Here is a 22,475-nt window from a genome sequence, read left to right on the forward strand (position 1 = left end):
CATTAAGGCCTGTAGTTCCGAAACCCTCCTTGCTGAAGTAATTGCCAGTAGGAAAGCAGTTTTCCATGATAGGTGTTGAAGATCTGCTGTTGCTGCTGGTTCAAATGGAGGGAGTGTCAATTTTTCTAGCACAAAGTTCAAGTCCCATGCTGGTAATGGTGGTTTCCTAGGAGGTTTTACATTCTTGATCCCTCTGAGGAATTGCCTGAGTAGAGGATCTTGAAAAGACAGGTGGATCGAAGCTGTATTCTGCGGAAATAGCTGATGCATGTATCTTGATGGAGGAATAGGACAGGCCCGTATGTAGAAGCTCTGCAAGTACTCCAGGATGTTAGCAATATCTATGTTCGACACATCTTTTCCTCTTTCAGTACTCCAAATGACAAACCTTTTCCATTTTCCTGCATAGTTCCTTCTTGTTGAAGGTCTGCGGGCTTTAAGGATAATGTCTTTAACCCTTTGGGATAAGTCTGGGTTAGTTGCTGTTATGTGATGTTCCAGGCAGTCAGTTGCAAGGTTTTTAGGTTTGGGTGCATGATGTTGTAGTTGTTCTGAGTTAACATCAAAGGCATCAGGGTATTGACCACATTCTCCCCTGAGACATGCTACTCAGCAAAGGATACCAGTGTTGTCTTGGCCAATTCGGAGCTATCAGAATTATCCTTGGACGTTCCTCTTTGATTTTCAGTAGTACCTTGTGCATCAAAGGAAGAGGTGGAAATGCATATGCTGTCAGGCCTTTCCAACTGAAGGATAGAGAGTCCACCTTCCATGCAAGTGCGTGGCATGTCCTTGTGCAGAATTTTTTGAGCTGGTGATTGAGTGGGGATGCGAATAGGTCTATTTGTGGCATTCCCCATTTCTTTGTGATGGCCTTGAAGATGTCCGGGTGTAGCATCCATTCGTGAGCATCCGAGGTGGTTCTGCTTAACATGTCTGCTAGGGTGTTTTCTTTTCCCGGCACAAATATTGCCTGTAACTGGATGTTGTAGCTCAGAGCCATATTCCAAAGGTCCAGAGTCATTCTGCATAGGGGGTATGAATGAGTGCCTCCCTGTTTGTTGATGTACCACATGACTGTGGTGTTGTCTGTCCTCATCATTAAATGGCCTTCTTTGAGGAATGGTCTGAATTTCTGGATTGCTAGTTTTACTGCCAGCATTTCTTTTTGGTTTATGTGCAGGTGTAGCTGGTCTGGAGTCCACAATCCTTGTATGCACTTGTTCAACATGTGCGCCCCCCAGCCTAGGTCTGAGGCGTCCGTTGTGATGGTTTGGTTTGCTTGAAAGTTGTGGAAGGGCAAGCCTGGGTTTGACTGGCATGCTTGAGCCCACCATAGGAACTCTTGTTTCAGGCATGGGATTAGTGGGATTTCGGTTTCTAAGCTGTGCCTGTGTTGAGACCATAAATTCTTTAGGTACCACTGTAGCTTTCTCATATGCAGTCTGGCATGGGGGACCAGGATTATGCATGATGCCATGAAGCCCAAGGCCTGTAGTACTTTTCTTGCTGTTAGTTTGTTCTGCTTTGTTAATGCCAAGAAGTAAAGAGGAGTTGTTCTTGTTTTTCTGCAGTTAGGAATGCCATTTGTTTTACTGTGTCCAATTGCACCCAAGAATGTTCTTGTCTGGGATGGTATCAGTCTTGACTTTTTAAATTGACTGTGTATCCCAGGGCTTGTAGTAAGCAAATGACTCTTTGTAAATCTGTTGTCAGCTTGCTTTTGTTGTCCGCTTGTAACAGGCAGTCGTCCAGGTATGGATAAATTTGGATTCCCTGTAGCCTGCAATGAGCGATTACTGATGCCAGGCATTTTGTGAATACTCTGGGCGCAGTAGATAAGCCAAAGGGCAATGCTGAGAATTGATAATGCTCTGATCCCTGCAAGAAATCTGAGGTATCTTCTGCAATTTGGTCGTATGGGGACGTGCAGGTACGCCTCCTTGAGATCTAGAGTTACCAGCCAACACTCCTTGCCCAGCATGGGAAGAAGTTGCTGTAGGGTCAGCATTTTGAATTTTGGGACAATGATGTATGTGTTTATGACGGACAGGTCGAGAATAGGTCTCCAACTTTTCTCTTTTCTTGGTACTAGGAAGAGTCTGGAGTAGAATCCTTTGCCCTGTTGTGTTATTGGTACTCTTTCCACAGCTCTCATCTTTGTTAATTGAGCTATCTGCTTTAGAGCTTCTGTTTTTTGATTTGGAGGTAGGTTTGGCATTCCTCTTTTTACTGGTAAGGTGTGGAAGTGGAACCTGTAGCCTTGGTCTATGGTTTGCAAAATCCACTTGTCTTTTGTGATATAGTGCCAATTTTTCGAAAATAAGGCTAACTTTCCGCCTAAAGGTGCTGCTATTTGCTCCCTGGTAGGCGGTGTCAGAGCCAAGTCACTGTGATTGTCCTGTTGCAGTGGCTGTGGTTGTGTCTGTGCCTCGCTGGTTATTGCCTTGCCACTGGCGTCCTCTATAGGCACCTCCTCTGGATTGATTTCTGCCTCTAGAGCGTCTATTCCTGCCTCTCTGAGATTTTGAGGAGTCTGGAAAGGACCAATTTTTGGCAGGCCAGTTCCTGCTAAACCTTGGGGGCTGAACCTGTAAGAAATCCTTAACTGTTTGTACAGATTTTGCCTTCTCTTCCATTTTCTTCATTACTTGCTGAGCAGGGGTACCAAATAGACTGGCCTTATCCATAGGAGCATCTAACAGCTTTGCTTTAACATGATCCGGCAAGACCTGTTCTTTCAACCATGCATGCCTTCTTATCACTGTGCCAATCATGGCTGATCTAAATGAAGCCTCCAGTGCATCACAGCCACATTTTAAAGAATGGTTACTAACCTGCTGAATGTTATTCACCATTTCTAAAACATATTTCTTATCTAAGGAGTCATCAGAGGACAGCTTCTTAGTTAACTGATCAAGCATAAACTCTTGGTATTGGATCATGTGAAACTGACAGTTTAAAGCTCTAGCTGAGAGAGTAGCAGAGGTGTAAACTTTTTCCCCATCTCTCTAAGGACCTGGATTCCCTTTCAGAAGGGAGAGGGTTTTTGCTGAGGTCGGCTACTGCCTTAGGCCCCTGGGATATAGTCTCAGGATCGGCAAGTGGGGCCTTGTATAGGTGGTGATGAGTGTCTGGCACCCTGTAAAATCTATCTGGTTTGGCAGGGGCTGGAGGTAAAGTATCAGGAGCAGTGCAAACGTCATTAAATGCATCATCCACAACAGGCAGAACTGGAGGTATAGCTAAGGGCCTATGTTGTGGTAAGTGCAGAAAGGTCCTAAGCCTTTTTCTTGAATCTGAGAAATCTTGTCCCTGCCATTGGAATTGTTCTCTCATGACATGTAAGGTTTCCCCAAAGGAAAATTCCTCTGGTGGAGAGGCAGATGGAATGGATTCTTCAGCATCGGAATCTTCATAAGTAGAAAAAGGAGCCTCTGGCTGATCTGTAATGTCTGAGTCATCCAAGAATCATCAGAGGACACTGGCTCGGGGGCTCTGCTCTAGGTCTCTTTTCTGGAGGCTGAGAGGCCCTGTCTGGGTGAGATTGGGATCCCCTAATTAAGGAGATTAAATCCTCTGCCAGAGTAAGCATTTGTGAACTAGAAGTGGGCCTGTGTGAGGGGGCCTTAACAGGCACTGATTTAACAGTTTTGGCTGCTTTAGCCCTGGCAAAGGCCTTTATAGACATGGCTGCAGGAGGCCTAGCAGCACCACGTGCTGGGGTAGAGACATCCAAAGGGATGGTGTCTGATAATTCACTAGGAACCACAGTAGTAGGCAAAACTTCAGAGGCCGATTCAACTAAGGTAGCAGGAGCCTCAGTAGTAGTCATGGATTCGGCTGAAGATTGACCCGTTTTCGGTTTCGGCGAAACTGAGACACTCGCTTGCTTAACCGTGGTTTCGGCTGAAACCGTGGACCGCGAGTGTCGGTCTTTTCTTTGCGTTTTTAACAATTTGGGTAGTCGGAGGATCCGGCGGCATAATGTACGCAAAATCTGAGCGAAAAACTGTTCAGCAAACTCCGACCGACGCCTAAGCGTTCGTCGGTTGAAGGAAGCACAGGCTAAACAGGCTGCTACGTCGTGGTCTGGGCCTAAACAAGGTAGGCAGTAAGAGTGGAAATCTTTATGAGGTATTTGTTTCCCACAAGTTAAACAGTTATTTACTTTTTCTGACATCGGCTGAGGCAAGAAAGAGTCCCCAACGGGTACTTAGCTTTAGAAGTCTTGTAGTATTCGGTAGTAGTAATCTCTGGATCTGACCGACCGGCACTTGCGAACAGCTTCTGCGTGCGCCACGGCAAGAAAGACTGAGGAAAATGGCGTCGGCTGATGCCTTTATACCCGAAGACCAGCAGAGATGACGTCGGGTGAAGTGCGACATCAGCCGAAGCCGGACCCAGACTTTGGAATCCGGCCGACCGAAGGGCTGCCTGACGACAGGACAACCCCATTTGTTATGACTGCAGATGCATCCTTGAAGGACATCTACATTCTCCATCCTCCTGGAGGTAGAAGCAAAAGACCAGCAGATGAATGGAATGATGCAAAGCCACTACTGATATCTTTCATGCCAGAAGTTGTGTTTTATCTTTACTTACTCCTCTCCCTTTCACTGTGGAATAAAGTGGTTTGTACAGCTGAGCTTTTAAGTCTGAAATTCATATACCATAAATAAATCCTACCACGAAAACTGAACTGCAAGAGGGGTATTTTTAACACAAATGAATCAGCTGGTTCAGTGGAGGTTGGGGTGTAAATGAGCCTCTCTACTGAAGTTTAAATCCCAAGGGGAAGAGATGAAAACTGTTACACAAATGGCATCCACACTAGGACTTAAGGGCACTGTCACAGCAACGCATTACCATTAGCCTACACTCAAATCAGAAGCACACACGTCACCTGTGCACCCATCCCTGACAAAACTGTACTTTTACTGCAAAGTACACATTGCATTTTTGTATTCTTATCCCCCAATACCAAATATAAAATATAATGTTATCATTGTCATGTCTAAACAGCATGAAACTACATGAAGCACAGCTATATCATAAAGATGGCAAACAGTAAAGATGGTGTAAGTAGCTAGCTAATAAACAGCACACTATCTGCATTTTCTTTTATTCTGAGCAATCCTTCATTCATCTCTCACACATTCAATCTCATCATCTGCAAAGCAGTCAATCAATTCCCCTGCCGTAGTTTATCCTTCCCTACTCCTCTCCACTGCACTCTGGCCTTTCCAGCTCCAAAGCACAACAATCAGCAATTGCTAATGACACTGCCAGACCTTAACAAGCTTAGGCTGCAACAGTAATGCACAACAATGCTGAATTTTCAAGCTTTTAATAATTAAAACACAATCTATGCAAACTAGGGCACTCCAAAACAATAACATATTCTAGAGTATGCTATAAAGCAGTTACTAATAAAATAATCTGATCACTGAGAGACAAAAAAAATATAAAACATACTTGTCTCATTATGTCTGGATTATTTAGCATATGATTTATTTCTGGATTTCTTTGCATCAGTTCTTGCATCTGCGGATTGGATGTAATCAAAGACCTCATGAGATCAGGATTTGACAACATGTTCTGAACAAAAGGGTTTTCCATAATTTGTGTCATCATTTCTGGATTTGAAATCAGTTGTCGTTGCATTTGACTCTGCAAATCTGCTAAGCTCTGTGAATTCATACCAATGCTGCTAAGTCCAAAAGCACCCATAAGGCCACCTGAAAATGAAAACAAAAGGCTTAATTATGGCAAAAATTAAAAATAATATATTAATAATGACTGCACAGCTTCTTCAGTGTTCTCACCACCGCTAAGCCAGAAACAGAAATACTACAGACCCAGAAGAACTTCCTCTCTAACTCTTCTAAAATGAAACACCTAACAGTTACTGTGACATAAGCAGTACAAAAACATGGTGGACATAGGACGCAACAGGCTTACATCAAAGACTACTGTGACTGCCATCAGTTCTGGTCCCTGCGTTGGATGTGGGTACACATTAAAACTTCATGTTTTTTCTATGATATGGCACAGAAAGTACAGCTGTGTAAAATCTTACCATAACAGTAGATATGAATACTACAACAGTGAAGAGAAAGATAACGGTAGGGATCTCCTGCCAAAGGCGGCCTGACGTCCAGGCAGTATACCAAAGCCTTTAGGTTGCCTTAAGGTACACCATATGTCACACGTATGCTCCTCTCATAACACAGGGCATAAAGATGACATCTGGACGCACCATTATCAGAACTGAAAGCCCCAACAGGAACATCATTCGAAGCAAAAAAGGAGTTAATCAGCACATCCAGAAGAGAAATGGACCAAGGGGCGGAGGGAGCGAGTGAATACTGCAACAGTGAAGAGAATGACATCTACCGTCAGGGTAAGATTTTACACAACTGTACTATGTCCTTGCATATCACTGCTGCAGCATTCATACCTATAGGAAGAATGCCAAAGCTCATGAAGAAACTTAGGAGGAAGGACCAGCCCAGCCCTCTAGGAAGCCATGAAGAATGGCCCTAGCAAAACCAGCTCTAGCTCTGGAGATTCTATCCAACTGGTAATGCTTGGTAAAAGTATGCACAGAAGTCCAGTTAGCTGCCTCAAGAAGAGAGTTAATATCCAAACTCTTGAAAAAAGCACCAGAAGAAGCCACATTCCTAGTAGAATGAGTCTTAACAGGAAAAGGAAGGCTCTTAACATGGAAAGAACAACAAAAGGAAATAGCTTTTGAGAGCCAAGAAGAAACAGTTTGCTAGCATACAGCAAATACCAGAGAGCCAGTATGAAAAGAAACAAACAGCTGATAAAGTTTTCCTAATAGTCTTGTCTTATCCAAATAAATTTTGAGTTGTCTACGCACATCCAATGTGTGCAGTACCCTCTCACTGGCAGACTGTGGAGAGGGGAAAAAAGTGAGCAAATGAACAGATGGATTAAGAGAGAACTCATTAGCTCATTACATCCGAGTGATGCCTCCATATGTAACTGCAGTTAACACCTACTGACGTTTTTAGGCATCAAATATTGCTTCGTCATATTCCCATCAATAATTCCAAAACCATTGCTATGTACAAGGTTTTAGAAATTTTCATATTAAAACTTACACAAAGGTAAACACAAATTAATATTTGACCTCTGTCTAGTACAAGTAACTGATGTTTTTATATTAATTTAGAGAGATACAATTTTTGCATTTTTCTAAATATCTCAACAACCAAGTAACACCGTCATAACTCCTTAGCCTCATATGGAAGCTCTCAGCTAGATGAATAAAACACTGCTGACACTATGTGTGTAACTTGAGTGGTTGCTGAGATATTGCAAGATGTTTACAAAATATTATAAATGTAATAGTAACTGTGTTTACAGTGACCTATAAAATTCGGTTTAAGACCTAGAACCTAAAGACTACCACCACTATAAAAATAGTTTATGCTGAAGAGTTTGCCATTTACACTTCTTTCATAATCACTATGGTTCTAGAGATATGAACACTTGTTTGAAATGTGAGGACATAGTTTGAGTCTGTCAAAAGGTTTAGGCTCCGCCCACTGGAAGTTACAGTGCAAACTTCCCGCGTTCCACTGGAGTGAATGAGTTAACTAACTTAGGCAGTAAAGAAGGATTAGTACACAAGGGTGCCCTGTCCTTATAAAACACCAAAAAAAGGAGGACAAGCCATAAGGGCTTGAAGCTCAGACACCCATCTGGCAGATGTAAGGGCCATCAAAAGATGTGTCCTCCAAAAGCTATGTTGCAAAGAAGCTGAAGCTGCAGGCTCAAAAGGAGCCCGAGTCAATTTTTTCAAAACAAAATTAAGATCCCAGGAAGGGGGATCACGCTTCCTGGGAGGCCTTATAAGAAGGAAGCCTTTAAGAAATTGTTTAGCTTCAAATCTGGAAGCCAAAGGAGGACAAAAAGGCAGACAAGCAGAGATAGCTGATAAGTGAGCCTTACCAAAAGAGTAGGCCAAAACCAGCATTGAGCACAGATAGGAAAGAACCAAAGGAACATCAACAGAAAGTGGATCCAGATTATGAGAAAGGCACCAAACAGAAAACCTCTTCCATTTAGATGAGTAGGATTTCCTAGTAGTGGATTTTCTGGCCTCCTGCAGGAACCTAAGCAGGTCCTCAGAAAAAAGGTGTCTATGCGGAATCAAAATTCTATCACCCACATTGAAGAGATGAGATACCCCTTGTCTTGTGTGATTAGGTCAACCCTGTGGGGTAACTTGTGGTGATTGCCCTTGGCTAAATGCAGAAGAAGAGGGAATCAATCCTGTCTCAGCCAAAAGGTAGTCAACATTTTGGGAGTATCCTGTTGAACTCTGAACAGGACTTTTGGAAAGAGGGGAAGTGGAAGGAAAGCATAAAGAAACACCCCCTTCGAAGAAAAAGATAGGGTGTCCACCTTCCAAACCAGAGGACCTGGGATTCTGGCATAAAATAGAGTAAGTTGTTTGTTTAGAGAGGAGGCAAACAGATCGATTTGAGGAGTACCTCCCACTGGTGGACTATGACCAGAAGCACATTCCCGTGAAGCATCCTTCATAGGACTGAGTTAAGGGCCTGCTCAGAGTATCTGCCAGAATATTGTGACCTGAAGGAATGTAAACTACCTAAATAGTCACTTGATACTGGAAAGCCAGATCCCACACCATGAGCTCCAACCAGCAAAGAAAAGATCTTGTCCTCCCCTGTTTGTTTATATACCACAACACTATGGTATTGTCTGCAAATACATTGGTAGCTCATGGTGAGAAAACAGGATGAAAGGCCTGAAGAGCTAGCAGTAGGGATCTCATCTCTGACACTGATGTGCTTCTTTTGTTGGCCAGGAGACCAGACACTCTGCACCATTAGTGAGCCAAACGCTGGTTCCCCATCCCATGTCTGAGGCGTCTATGAACAGCTACTGAGAGAGAAGAGGGGGGTGAAAGGAGAGCACGGGGTTTTGGGACAACTGCTGAATCTACCACTGAAGTTCCTTCTTTAGACAAGGAAGAAGAGGAACGACAGTCTAGGGCAGTGTTTCTCAACCACCCAGCCCTGGCATCAATTATACCGGGCCGCTAGCAGTTGAGAAACACTGGCTACAGGTTCAGAGTGAGACAGCGAGAGATGGTGTGTGTGTGTGTGTGTGTGTGTGTGTGTGTGTGTGTGTGTGTGTGTGTGTGTGTGTCTGCATGTCTGTGTGTGTGTGTGTGTGTGTGTGTGTGTGGGAGACAGAGAGATTGGAAGAGACTGAGAGCAATGTGTGAGCGAATGCGTGTATAAATGTAAAAGTGGGTGTAAGAGTAAGATTGGAAAAAAGAGCGAGAGTGATGTGTGAGTGAATGCATGTATGAATGAGAAAAGTACAGTTGTGTACACTTACCATAAATGTAGATGTTCGAGTGTATTCACTGTTGCAGTCATTACATTTGGGCAATCTGCTGGCAGGTTGCCCTCAGTCGGCCTAAGTGTTGGGTCCTGCATCGGTTGCTGTCCCTTCTTCCATGACATCAGGTCGTCAGGGGTTTAAAACATGAAGCCAATGCCATTACATCAGTTTTTCTTGTCCCAGATGTCAGGTGCCCTCCAAACAAAAGCAAATACACTCAAAAAGGCTTTTAAGCAAAGACAGGAGAGATGTACTAAGAGAGAAAACAGGGGGCTGGAGGGTGGGTAAGTACAGTTGGGTACCTACCAGAAATGTAGATGTTTGAGTGTATTCACTGTTGCAGTCATTACTCTTGGGTTATCCTGCTGGCAGGCTACCCGCAATCGGCCAGAATTCCAAAGTCTAGGTCCGGCATCGGTTGCTGTCGCCTCTTCCCTGACGTCAGTGCGCCAGGGGTATAAAAGATGCAGCAGACGCCATTTTCTTCAGATTTTCTTACCCCAGATGTCAGGTGCCCCCAAAATGGTAGGCTAAAAAAAAATATGCCAATAATTATGCATGCAGTAAAATAAACATTTCCTTCATCTACAAGCAAATACACCACATAGGTTGTAGAAGATAGAGAAGTATAGGTAAGTCCCAGCAAAGAAAAGGGGGATGGTGGGTGGGTAACCTGGACTGCAACATACACTCTAACATCTACATTTATGGTAGGTACACAACTGTACTATGTTCATTGTGTTTCACTGTTGCAGTCATTACTCTTGGGTTGAATCCCAAAGCTGAGGTTGGGTGGCTGGGCCTAAATAGGATTAGGAGAGGCAATAAGGCCCTGCAGAACTGTAGTGGCGAAGCCTGCTCTGGATTTAAAGTAGAGAGGTAAATGGTAGTGCTTTGTAAAAGTGTGCACTGAACTCCACGTTGCAGCCTCTAAAATGTCTTTGGTTGGTATTCCTCTGAGAAAGGCTGCTGATGTGGCTGCTGCCCTGGTAGAATGAGGCCTAATGCCCTTGGGCACTGATTTGCCATGTTGTGAATAGCAGAAATGAATGCAGTGGCCTATCCAATTTGAAATGGTCTGTTTTGAGACAAGCTTTCCTTTAGATCCTGCAGCATATGCCACTAAAAGTTGCTCAGTTTTTCTGAAAGCTTTAGTTCTGCCCAAGTAAAAGCGTAGTTGTCTGTGTATGTCCAAAGAATGCAGAACTCTCTCACCCTTATTCTGTGGGTTTGGATAAAAGGTAAGCAAATGAATGGTTTGGTTAAGGGCCACAGTGAAAACACACTCCTGTTTAATAATGAAGTGTTCAAACAGCATGTCGCCTGGTATACTAGATACCAGGACGACATGTTTTTTCTTTGGAAGGGCCCTTTAGATGGAATAGAGTCTTTCATCGAAGACATGAGGACATTTACAGATTTCTTGGATTTGACGTTTGAAGTGAAAACTAATGAAATAAATTACTTAGACATATTGCTCAGTAAAGATTACAATGAATCTAGATTTGTAAGCAAGATCCATCGTAAACCCACTTATTCTAATGGGTTTTTACATTTTAGTAGCTGTCACCCTTACCATCAAAAAAGAGCAGTCGTTAAAGGACAGATGGTAAGGGCAGCACGTATGACTACTAGGGACATAGACTTTGCTGACGAATGTGATAATCTGAGCAATATGTTTGTTAATAGAGGTTATCCCTGGGAACTTGTTATTGAAATTAAGAAAGAGGTGGAGATGAAAAGGCTTTCAGGGTATTTTAAATCTATCCTGAACCCACAGGTCTCTGATACCTTGATAGGTCAGGACAATATGGGAGTGGAGAGTTTGAATAGTGAAAAGACCAATTTAGGCATCAAATTCTTATGTACCTTTTCAGTTGACCATCGCTTTATAAGGGACATTTTACAGAAGAATTGGTCAATTATTAGGGAGGATAGGCAGTTGACTGACATATTGGGCCCGGTACCAGGTTTTACATATAGAAAGGGGTTTTATTTAAAATCCCTTCTGGAAAGAAATAAAAGAATGGGTCCTAATAGACATAAAGGTATGACTCAATGCGGGACATGCCGTCAGTGTAAAAACACACAAGAAGGAACACAGCTTATGATGAACAAAAAGAGATATAAGGTTATGGGTAATTTCAACTGTGGGTCTAGAGCAGTGGTTTATGTAGCCCTATGTAACAAATGTCCGGCCTTTTATATAGGAAAGACCGAAAGGGTGTTACGGAAACGCATATATGAACACCTTTATGCAATATCTAAGATGGACTTAAAGAATGCATTAGCTCGCCATGTGATGGAATACCCTGACCACGTATTTCATTTTTCTGTCCTTAAGCAAGTTGTGACAGACTTAAGTAGTGGCCCTTGGCAGATTAATTTGGAAAAAGAAGAGTTATTTTGGCAAATTAGAACAGGAGCATACATATATCCTGGATTAAATGAAGCCATTTCGTTGACTTGTATACTTAAACGCCTGGCCTTGAGGAGATAATGAGTACCCCTGTTATGACCCATTTTTTACCTGCTCCTTCTGAGGAGAAACTATTTAGAATTGAGTCTTTTATGTGTGGGGGGGGACACATTACAGGCTTATGCATCAGCCTACTCCCTGTTTGAGGAGTCTCAGATCATAAGTTTTATAGTTTAGTTATAAGCCATTGTTTTAGTTTCAGTGTGTTATTGTTTTTTGATCTACAGTAGGTTTATCCTGCACTTTTTAGAAGGATGGAGGACACATACTGTTTTTGTAGACTTGCACATCATGTGAGCATATTAGTCACTGTCTCAGCCCTAGTGTGTGGTTGCTGCTTTTTGATCTATGGTAGGTTAAACCTGCACTTTTTAGAATGATGGATGATTTATATTGTTTTAGATTGGCACATGTGGGCGTGTATATATTTAACACTACATATAATTGTAGTGTCTTATATGCTGTTTTTAATGTAGTATTTTTAGATAACTAAATGTTTAAGTCATTATGTAAGATTTTAAAAAACATGTTTTTATATGTTTCTTAAGAACATCTAGAATGTTTCTAAAATGTATTTAAAATGGAGGTTTTTAATGTAGGAGGGTCCTCAATTATGAGGTCATTAACAGGGTTAATAAGTACTTAAATAAGTTTTTCCCTGTCATTTACTGTTTTGTCTGAAGAAGGAAGGATATTAAGCCTTCCGAAAGTTCTTGTGAAATAAAGTGTTTACAATACATCTACTACAGTGATTATTTTCACCTATTGGATTTACTGAATCTTTACTTGCAGACTGCTTCCTTTGGGGTTTTCGTGTTAATCAGTTTGTTTGGCAGTTTGAGTTTAAGGGCCACAGTGGACACTACCTTTGGCATAAATGTCGGGTTCGTCCTTAGAGAAACCCTGTCTGGATGGAAAATGATGAAAGGTTCCACAGCCATGAGTGCTTGCATCTCTGAAACTCGTTTTGCAGAGGTTATTGCTAGGAGCAGAGCTATTTTCCAAGATTAAAACTTCATATCAGCTGTACTGGCTGGCTCAAAGGGCGGCAGTGTGTGTTTTTCCAAGATATAATTGAGGTCCCATGCAGGTATTGGGGCTCTCCGTGGAGGTCTTATGTTTTTGACCCCTCTGAGGTACTGCCTTAGCAAAAAATGGGAAAAAATAGGAGGTTTCATATTGTAATGAGCCGAAACGGCAGAGGCATGAATTTTAATTGATGAAAAGGATAGGCCTTTGTCCGGCATCTCAGTTAGGTATTGTAAAATCTGAGGGATATTTGGGTACATATGTGACAATTCCTTGTGCCTGGTTCCAAGCACAGAATCTTTTCCATTTTTCTGCATAAGATTTTCTGGTACTGGGCCTCCTGGCCTCCAAAATAACATCCATCACTGCTTTAGAGAGAGTTGTGTTTTGAATGGTTACATTATCCGCCATGCTGTCAGATTTAGGGTCCTGAGTTGGCTGTGCAGGATCTGATTGTTTCGCTAGGTCAGTAAGTGAGGCATTAGAGGCAATGTCCAGGCTGGGCCTTGAGACAACCTTTTTAGGATTGGGTACTAGTGCTGGCGTGGCCAGTCTGGGGCAATCAGAATCATTCTTGGCTTCTCTTGTCTGACCTTTAGGAGCACCTTGGGGAGGAGAGGCAGAGAAGGAAAGGCATATACTGTTAGAGTTTTCCAGCTGAATGACAGCGCATCCACTTTCCACGCTTGCTTGTGATAAGTCCTTGTGCAGAATTTCTGTAGTTAGCAGTTGTGAGGGGAGGCAAATAGAACTATGTCTGGGCATCCCCATTCCTTTGCTATCATGCTGAAGACTTGTGGATCCAGTTTCCACTCGTGGGGATCCGTGAGGTTTCTGCTTAGCTCGTCTGCCAGAGTATTGTTCTTTCCTGGCAGGAATTGTGCTTGCAGGTGTACTTGATAAGTCAATGCTGTGTCCCACAAAGTCATGGCTTGTCTGCAGAGGGGGTAGGAATGTGTGCCTCCCTGCTTGTTTATGTACCACATGACTGTAGTATTGTCCGTCCTTATCAGCAGTTGTCCTGGATGGAGTAGATCCTTGAAAGCTGTCAGGGCATTCTGAACAGCTAGCATCTCTTTTTGATTGATATGCAGATGCATTTGGCATGTGGACCATGTGCCCTGAATACATTTTCCTGCCATGTGTGCTCCCCAGGCATAATCTGATGCATCTGTTGTTATTGACTGCCTGGCTGTGGGTAGAGTGAATGGCTATTCCTTGTTGAGGTGACAGTCATGTGCCCACCATCGAAACTCCTGTTGCAGGCAAGGAATGAGGGTAATTAATGCTTCCAGGCTTTGACAATGTTGACTCCAGACACTTTTTAGGTACCATTGAAGTTTCCTCATATGCAGTCTGGCATATGGAATTAGCAGAATGCAGGATGCCATGAAGCCCAAAGCCTGCAGAGTTTTTCTTGCAGATAACTGGGTCTTTGTTGCCAACATTTTGAAGTAAGAAGTTAGTTGCCTTTGTTTGTCTGGAGTGAGATAAGCCATCTGGGCAGTTGTATTTAAGCTTGCACCCAGGAATATTATCTCTTGAGAGGGTACTAGTTTTGATTTTTTCATTTACTGTGTACCATAGGCAAATTAATAATCTTTTTACGAACGTCAGATGCTTTAGTAGAGTGTCCTTGTTCTCTGCTTGTATAAGGCAGTCATCCAAGTAAGGATATATTTGAATTCCTCTTTGTCTGCAAAATGCAATTACTGGTGCCAGGCATTTTGTGAAGACCCTGGGCGCAGTAGATAAGCCAAAGGGCAGTGCCGAGAATTGGTAGTGCATTGAGCCAGCTATGAATCTGAGGTATCTTCTGCAAGACTGTCCGATTGGGATATGCAGGTATGCCTCTTTAAGGTCCAAAGTTACAAGCCAAGCCTTCTTGCCCAGCATGGGCAGAAGCTGCTGCAGAGTTAACATTTTGAATTTTGGAACGTCCAGAAATGTGTTTAGAATAGACAGGCCCAGTATTGGTGTCCAGGTTTTGTCCTTTCTGGGTATCAAGAAAATTCTTGAGTAAAATCCTTGTCTCTGCTCTTGCTGTGGCACTTGCTGAATGGCCCTCATGTTCATAAGGGATGAAACTTGTTTTTGTGCCTCTGCCCATTGATTGTGTGGCAGGTTTGGCATACATTTTGCTTTGGCAGGGTGTGAAAGTGGAATCTGTAGCCCTGGGACACTATATTCAATACCCATTTGTCCGGGGTGATCATGTGCCAATTTTGAGAGAAAAGTGCTGGTTTTCCCCCTATGGGGGCTGCAAGAAGATAAGTGCTTGGTGCTGGTAGAGGCAAGTCATTGGGACGGTTTCCTGTATGGCTGTGCTTTGTCTTCTCCACTTTTGGAAGTAGAAACTCCCCACTGTTTAGGCCTGTATGAGCCCTGGGGCTGGGATCTGCCTCTGGGATGTCTGTATCTGCCTCTTTGTGGCCTGTCCGACACTGGAAAGGACCAATTCTTTGTAGGCCAGTTCCTGCTAAATCTTGGTGGCTGAACCTGTAAGAAATCCTTTACTGTTTGCATAGATTTTGCTATGTCCTCCATTTTCTTCAAAACCTCCTCTGCTTTAACACCAAATAAAGTATCATGCTGTAATGGAGCATCTAATAATTTTGGTTTTACATGATCGGGCAGATTTTGTTCCTTTAACCAAGCATGCCTCCTAATGACAGAACCCGTAACTGCAGCCCTGCAGGAGGCCTCCAGACAATCAAAACCACATTGCAATGTATGCTTTCCCACTTGTTCAGTTGCATGCAATAAATCCTGCATTTCCTTATTCTCTGCACAATCAGAATTAGCCAACATTTTCTGTTTTAACAGTGACATTAAGTATTGCTGATATTTAATCATATGAAATTGACAATTTAAAGCCCTCACAGCCAAAGTAGCAGAAGTGTAAACCTTTTTCCCCCATCTGTGTAATGCCCTTGAATCCCTGTCAGAAGGGATAAGGTTTTTTGCAATAGCGGCCTTAACCCCCTTGGGACCCTGAGAAATAGTTTCTGGGTCAACAGCAGGGTTTTTATAAAGAAATATATGTCACTCTGGAACCCTGTAGTATCTGTCTGGTTTAACGAGTCTGGAGAAAGGCCGGACTCTGAAAATACATCGTCTACAATGTCTAGCGCAGGGGGAATAGCAAGAGGCCTGTGCTGAGGAAGTAAAAGAAAATCTCTAAGCCTTTTCTTTGATTCTGAGTAATCTTGGCTTTCCCAGTGGAAGTGCTCCCTCATGGTATGCAGGGTTTCCCCAAAAGAATAATCCTCAGGAGGAGAGGCTGAAGGAATGGATTCTTCAGCATCAGAATCCTCATAGGGAGGAAGAGAGTATTCATGTACAGAAGAGGAGTCAGAGGAAATGGAAACCTGATCTGAAGAGTCATAGTCTGTCTCTTGCCTAGGCCTCTTGTCAGGAGGGGGACGGGAACCCCTGATCAAGGTAATAAGGTCTTCGGCCATTTTGAGCATCTGTTTCTTAGGCATGGAAGTCTGTCCTGGATAATGATGTACTTGTTTCTTTGTCTTTAAAGCTGCTTTAGTCTTTGCTTTTGAAGCTGAAGTAGGCTTTACATAAAGCTGTGTAGGTCTGAAAACACCCTCAGAAGCCGATGCCTGCTCAGCGGCTCCAGACCCATCTGAGGGAATGATTTCCGAGTGTCCAATACCTTGAGTATCCAGAGGCCTAGCTGGCTCTACATGGGAGTTGTCGGCGCCCTGTGGCTCTGAGGCAGCGGGTGTCAGGGGCTGCGAAAGCGCCTCACTGAGAACTGGCGAACCGGCGACTGGCTTAGCAGAAGCCTCGTCATCAGTTTTGGATCTCGGATGCCTGTCCTTCTCTTTTTCCTTGCGTTTTTTAGAAACTCCGGTCGTCGGCTGTTCCGACGGCATTATGTAATTGAATTTTCGGCAAAAGTAATGATAAGCAAAATCAAACAGACGATTAATACTGCGTTAGTTGAATCTAGCACAAAACCGACAGCTAGCAACGTTATGATCAGGGCCTAGGCAAGGAATACAGTAAGAATGAAAATTCTTATCAGGTATTTGCTTCCCACAAGAAATACAATTGTTAACTTTTTCTGACATCGGTCTGGAGCAAGAAAAAAGTTTCCCCAACAAGGTACTTAGCTTTAATGAAGACTTTGGATCTGAAATTCGTCTGCGAAAATCTCAGGAGTCGGCCGACCGGCACTTGCAAACTGCTTTTGCTTCGGGCACCGCGCGGCAAGAAAGACTGGAGAAAATGGCGTCGGCTGCATCTTTTATACCCCTAGCGCACTGACGTCAGGGAAGAGGCGACAGCAACCGACGCCGAACCTAGACTTTGGAATTCTGGCCGACTGCGGGTAGCCTGCCAGCAGGATAACCCAAGAGTAATGACTGCAACAGTGAAACACAATGAACATCCAGGACTGCAACAGTGAATACACTTGAACATCTACATTTATGGTAAGTGTACACAACTGTACTATGTTCTTCGTGTTTCACTGTTGCAGTCATTACATTTGGGAAGAATCCCAAAGCTATGGTTGGGAGGATGGATGTATACAGCATTAGGAGCAGCTATAAGGCCCTGCAGGGTAGCAGTGACAAAGCTGGATTTAGAGAAGATAGGTAAATGGTAATGTTCGATGAACGTATGAATTGAGTTCCAGGTAGCAGCTTCTAGAATGCCTCTGGTAGGAACCCCCCTGAGAAAGACTGCAGAAGTAGATGCAGCCCTGGTGGAATGAGACCTGATCCCCATTGGGGATAGGTTTACCATGGTGCATATAGCAGAAAATAATACAATGGCTTATTCATTTGGAAACAGTCTGTTTTGAAATAACCTTTCCCTCTGCCCCTGCAGCAAATGCCACCAATAGTTATTCAGATTTTCTTAGGAATTGTCTGTGTACATCCAATGAATGCAGAATCTGCTCACACTTGTTCTGTGGATTGGGGAAGAAAGTTGGCAGATGAATAGTCTGATTAAGAGCCACACTGGATACCACCTTAGGCATGAAAGATGGATTGGTCCTGAGAGCCACCCAGTCCAGATGAAAAATGATGAAAGGCTCCACTGCCATAAGAGCCTGTAATTCTGCAATCCTTCTAGCTGAAGTGACTGCTAAAAGGAAAGCTGTTTTCCAGGAGAGAAATTGAGAGTGAGTTTTTCCAAAACAAAATTGAGGTCCCAATGCAGGAGGTGGTGCTCTTCTGGGATGTCTTAATTTTTTGGCCCCTCTGAGATACTGCTTTAGCAGAGGATGAGAGAAGAGGGGAAGTTCTGTGTTGTAATGAGCTGAAATGGCAGAGGCATGGATATTTATGGAAGAAAAAGATAGGCCCTTGTGAAGCATCTCAGTTAAGCATTGCAGAACCTGAGGAATATTGGGCATTGCTGTGCTTATTCCTTGTGATTGGTTCCAGGCACAGAATCTTTTCCATTTGTCAGCATAAGATTTTCTAGTACTAGGCCTTTTAGTCTCCAAAATGACATCCATCACTGGTTTGCTGAGGGATGGCAAGGTTGAAATTAGTTGTTTAGCCATGCTGCAAGATTCAAAGTTTGGAGCAGAGTGTGCAGAATTTGGTAGTTCTACTGAGACAGTAGGTAAGGTGTCCGAGGCATGTGCCACGGAGGAAGGTGTGACACATTGCGCAGGAGTGGGTACCAGTGTTGTTGAGGCCAGTCTGGAGCATTCAGAATCATTTTTGGTTTGTCCTGTCTGACTTTTAGTAGAACTTTGGAGAGCAGAGGCAGAGGGGGAAAAGTATAGCTGAATGATAGAGCATCCACTTTCCAAGCTTTTTTTGTGATGAAATCTTGTGCAGAATTTGTCCAACTGATAGTTCTGGGGTGAGGCAAAAAGATCTATGTCTGGGTTCCCCCATTTGCGTGTCAACATGTTGAAAACTTGTGGTTCCAATTTCCATTTGTGTGGGTCCATAAGATTTCTGCTTCGTTCGTCTGCCAGAGTATTTTGCTTTCCTGGCAGGAATTGAGCTTGTGGTTGTATCTGATAGGTCATGGCAGTTTTCCACAATGCCATGGCTAGTCTGCAAAGGGGGTAGGAATGTGTACCCCCCTGCCTGTTTATGTACCACATAACTGTGGGGTTATATGTCTTTATCATTAGTTGTCCTGGATGAAGGTAGTCCTTGAAGGCTGTCAGAGCATTCTGTACAGCTAGCATCTCTTTCCGATTGATATGTAGGTGCATTTGATTTGGGCTCCATTTGCCCTGAATGCACTTCCCTGCCAGATGAGCCCCCCCAAGCATAGTCTGATGCGTCTGTTAGGGTTTGGGCGGCAGGGGGTGGAGTAAATGGCAGTCCCCTGTTTTGGTGGCAGGCCTCTGCCCACCAAAAGAACTCTAGTTGCAGGCAAGGTATAGTAGGAATCATTTTTTCTAGGCTATGACAATGTTGACTCCATAAACTTTTTAAGTACCACTGAAGTTTCCACATATGCAGTCTTGCATATGGAATTAAACGAATGCAGGAGGCCATGAACCCCAAGGCTTGCAGAACTTGTCTTGCAGATAGCAGGGTTTTTGTGGCCAGCTGTTTGAAGTAAGTCATCAATTGAATTTGCTTTTCTGGCGTAAGGCAAGTCATCTGGGCAGCTGTATTTAAGCTTGCACCCAGGATGTAATTTTTTGAAAGGGTACCAGTTGTGATTTCTTTTCGTTTATGGTGTACCCTAGACAAGTCAGAACCCTTTTTACAAACGCCAGACTTTAGAAGAATGTCCTTGTTTCTGCCTGAATTAGACAATCATCCAGGTATAGATGTATTTGAATATTTCTTTGCCTGCAAAATGCAATCACTGCTGCCAGGCACTTTGCGAAGACCCTGGGCGCAGTAGATTAGCCAAAGGACAGTGCAGAGAACTGGTAATGCAAGTAGCCTGCTTTGAAGCAGAGGTATCTTCTGCAAGATTCCCCGATTGGGATATGCAGGTAAGCCTCTTTTAAGTCTAGAGTTACCAACCTAGATAGCATAGGTAGTAACCGTTGAAGAGTCAGCATCTTGAATTTTGCAATATCCAGAAATGTGTTTAGAGTGGATAAGTCCAGAATTGGATGCCATGATTTGTCCTTTCTGGGTACCAGGAAAAGTCTGGAATAGAAACCTTGTCCCTTTTCCTCTTCTGGTACTAGTTGAATAGCCCCCATGTTCATGGGGGACAGAACTTGTTTCTGGGTCTCTGCCCACTGATTTGGGGGCAGATCTGGCCATCCGTTTGGGATTGGCAACATGTGGAAGTGAAATCTGTATCCCTGGGATACTACATTTAAAACCCATTTGTCCTGGGTAATAAGTTTCCAGTTTCGTGCATGAAGTTCTAGCTTCCCCCCAAAGGGGTGGCCTAAGAGATAAGTGCTTGGTGATTGTAGAGGGAAGTCATTGAGACTGTTTACCATAGGGAGGTGCCTTGTTGCTTCCAGATTTGGAGGAGGAGGCATCCCATTGTTTTGTTCTAAAAGTTCCTTGTGACTGAAACCTGGAGCCTTTGAAATGTCTCGATTTGACTTGAGCGTCTCTTGAAGGGACTGGAAAGGACCAGTTCTTAGTAGGCCAGTGCCTACTAAATCTTGGAGGTTGCACTTGTAAGAAATCTTTCACAGTTTACATAGATTTAGCTTTATCTTTCATCTTTTTTAACACTTCTTCAGCCTTATTACCAAAGAGATGGTCCTATTGTAAAGCAGCATCCAACAATTTTGCTTTAACATGGTCAGGCAGAGTTTGCTCTTTGAGCCAAGCATGCCTTCTTAGCACAGATCCAGTTACAGCAGTCCTGCAAGAGGCCTCCAAGGAATCAAAACCACATTGGAATGTATGTTTCCCAACTTGTTCAGCTGAATGCAATAAATCCTGCAATTCTTTATTTTCCACACAGTCAGAGATTAACATCATTTTCTGTTTACATAGTCCTATGATATGCTGTTGACATTTAAGCATACGAAATTGACAGTTTAAAGCCCTGATTGCCAAGGTTGCAGACATGTAAACCTTCTTACCCAATCTATCCAGCGCCATGGAATCTCTATCAGAAAGGGTAGGATATTTGGCAGCAGAGGCCTCAATGCCCTTGGGACCCTGAGAAATGGTTTCAGGATCAGCAATAGGGTTTTTGAAAAGGAATTTGTGGGAGTCAGGAACCCTGTAGTATCTGTCTGGCTTACAAGGAGTCGGAGGCAGAGAATCAGGAGTCATACTAGATTATGAAAAAACAATGTCTAGAACAGGAGGTATAGCCAAAGGCCTATGCTGAAGAAGTAGAAGAAAATCCCTAAGTCTCTTTTTAGATTCGGAGGAATCCTGACTTTCCCAGTGGAAACGTCCCCTTAAGGCATGTAAAGTTTCCCCAAAAGAAAAATCCTCAGGGGGAGAGGCAGAAGGAATGGAATCCTCTGCATCAGAGTAAGTAGGAATAAACAAATCCTGCTCATTAGAAGAGTCAGAAGAAATAGAATCCTGTTCAGAAGATTCATAATCAATGTCTTGCCTAGGCATCTTAGAAGGAGGGGGTTGTCTACCCCTGATCAGGGTAATTAAATCTTTAGCCATTTTGATCATTTGCTTTTTAGGCATAGGGGCCTGCACATGTGCCCCAGGTGTCGGTTTTTAGTCCTAGATTTAGATTTTGGCCTTAGTTTTGAAGAGAACATTGGTCTGATATACAAATCTGTAGGCCTGAAAACACCTTCAGAAGCCGGTGCCTCTGGACCCATCTAAGGTAGATACATCCGCGGGTTCCATAATTGAAGCATCTTGTGGCATACCGGACTCCGAATGGGTCTCAATAGAGGCCTGCGAATCAGAAGTAGTGGGTATCGGGGGCTGCGAAAGCGCCTCACTGAGTACTGACGAACCGGCGACTGGCTTAGGAGAAGCGTCCTCGTCGGTTTTGGACCTCGACGGTCTGTCTCTGTCTTTTTCTTTCCATTTTTTAGGTATTCCGGTAGTTGGATTGCTAACCAACAACATTTCTGGATAATTAAATCTTGAGCCAAAATATTTAGAAGCAAAAATATACAGACGTTTAATCGTGCGTTGATTAAATTTAGCACAAAACTGACAGCAAGGCACATTGTGGTCAGGGCCTAGGCAAGGAATACAATACAAATGAAAATCCTTATGAGGTATTTGCTTCCCACAAGCAATGGAATTATTAACCTTTACTGACATCGGTAAGGAGCAAGAAAACGTTTCCCCAGTGGGGTACTTAGCTTTTAGTTGAAGACTTGGGTTCTGAAACTCAAAAATGAAAATTTCAGGTGTCGGCCGACGGGCACTTGCGAACTGCTTCTGCTTCGGGCACTGCATGGCAAGAAAGACTGATGTAATGGCATTGGCTGCATGTTTTATACCCCTGACGACCTGACGTCATGGAAGAAGGAACAGCAACAGAAGCAGGACCCAAGACTTTGTTCATCAGGTTGACTGAGGGCAACCTGCCAGCAGATTATCCAAATGTAATGACTGCAACAGTGAAACACTAAGAACATGTGGGTGTGTGAGATAGAAGTTGGAAGAGAGTGGGAGTGCAGTGG

The 22,475-nt window shown here is 43.4% G+C and overlaps 1 protein-coding gene across 6 annotated transcripts in view; it reads right to left on the minus strand.

Annotated features, from left to right (window-relative positions):
• UBQLN1 (ubiquilin 1) overlaps positions 1-22,475 on the minus strand; it is a 1,666,336-nt gene that overhangs the window by 1,084,580 nt on the left and 559,281 nt on the right. For all 6 annotated transcript variants that reach the window (XM_044083698.1, XM_044083697.1, XM_044083695.1 and 3 more), the window contains exon 4: positions 5,479-5,741. In XM_044083698.1, coding sequence (XP_043939633.1) covers positions 5,479-5,741 — 263 coding nt within the window. The remainder of the gene's footprint in view (positions 1-5,478; positions 5,742-22,475) is intronic.

Source organism: Protopterus annectens, chromosome 9.part0 (genome assembly GCF_019279795.1).
Source record: "Protopterus annectens isolate FY-2018-M chromosome 9.part0, PAN1.0, whole genome shotgun sequence".
NCBI classification, from domain to species: domain Eukaryota; kingdom Metazoa; phylum Chordata; order Ceratodontiformes; family Protopteridae; genus Protopterus; species Protopterus annectens.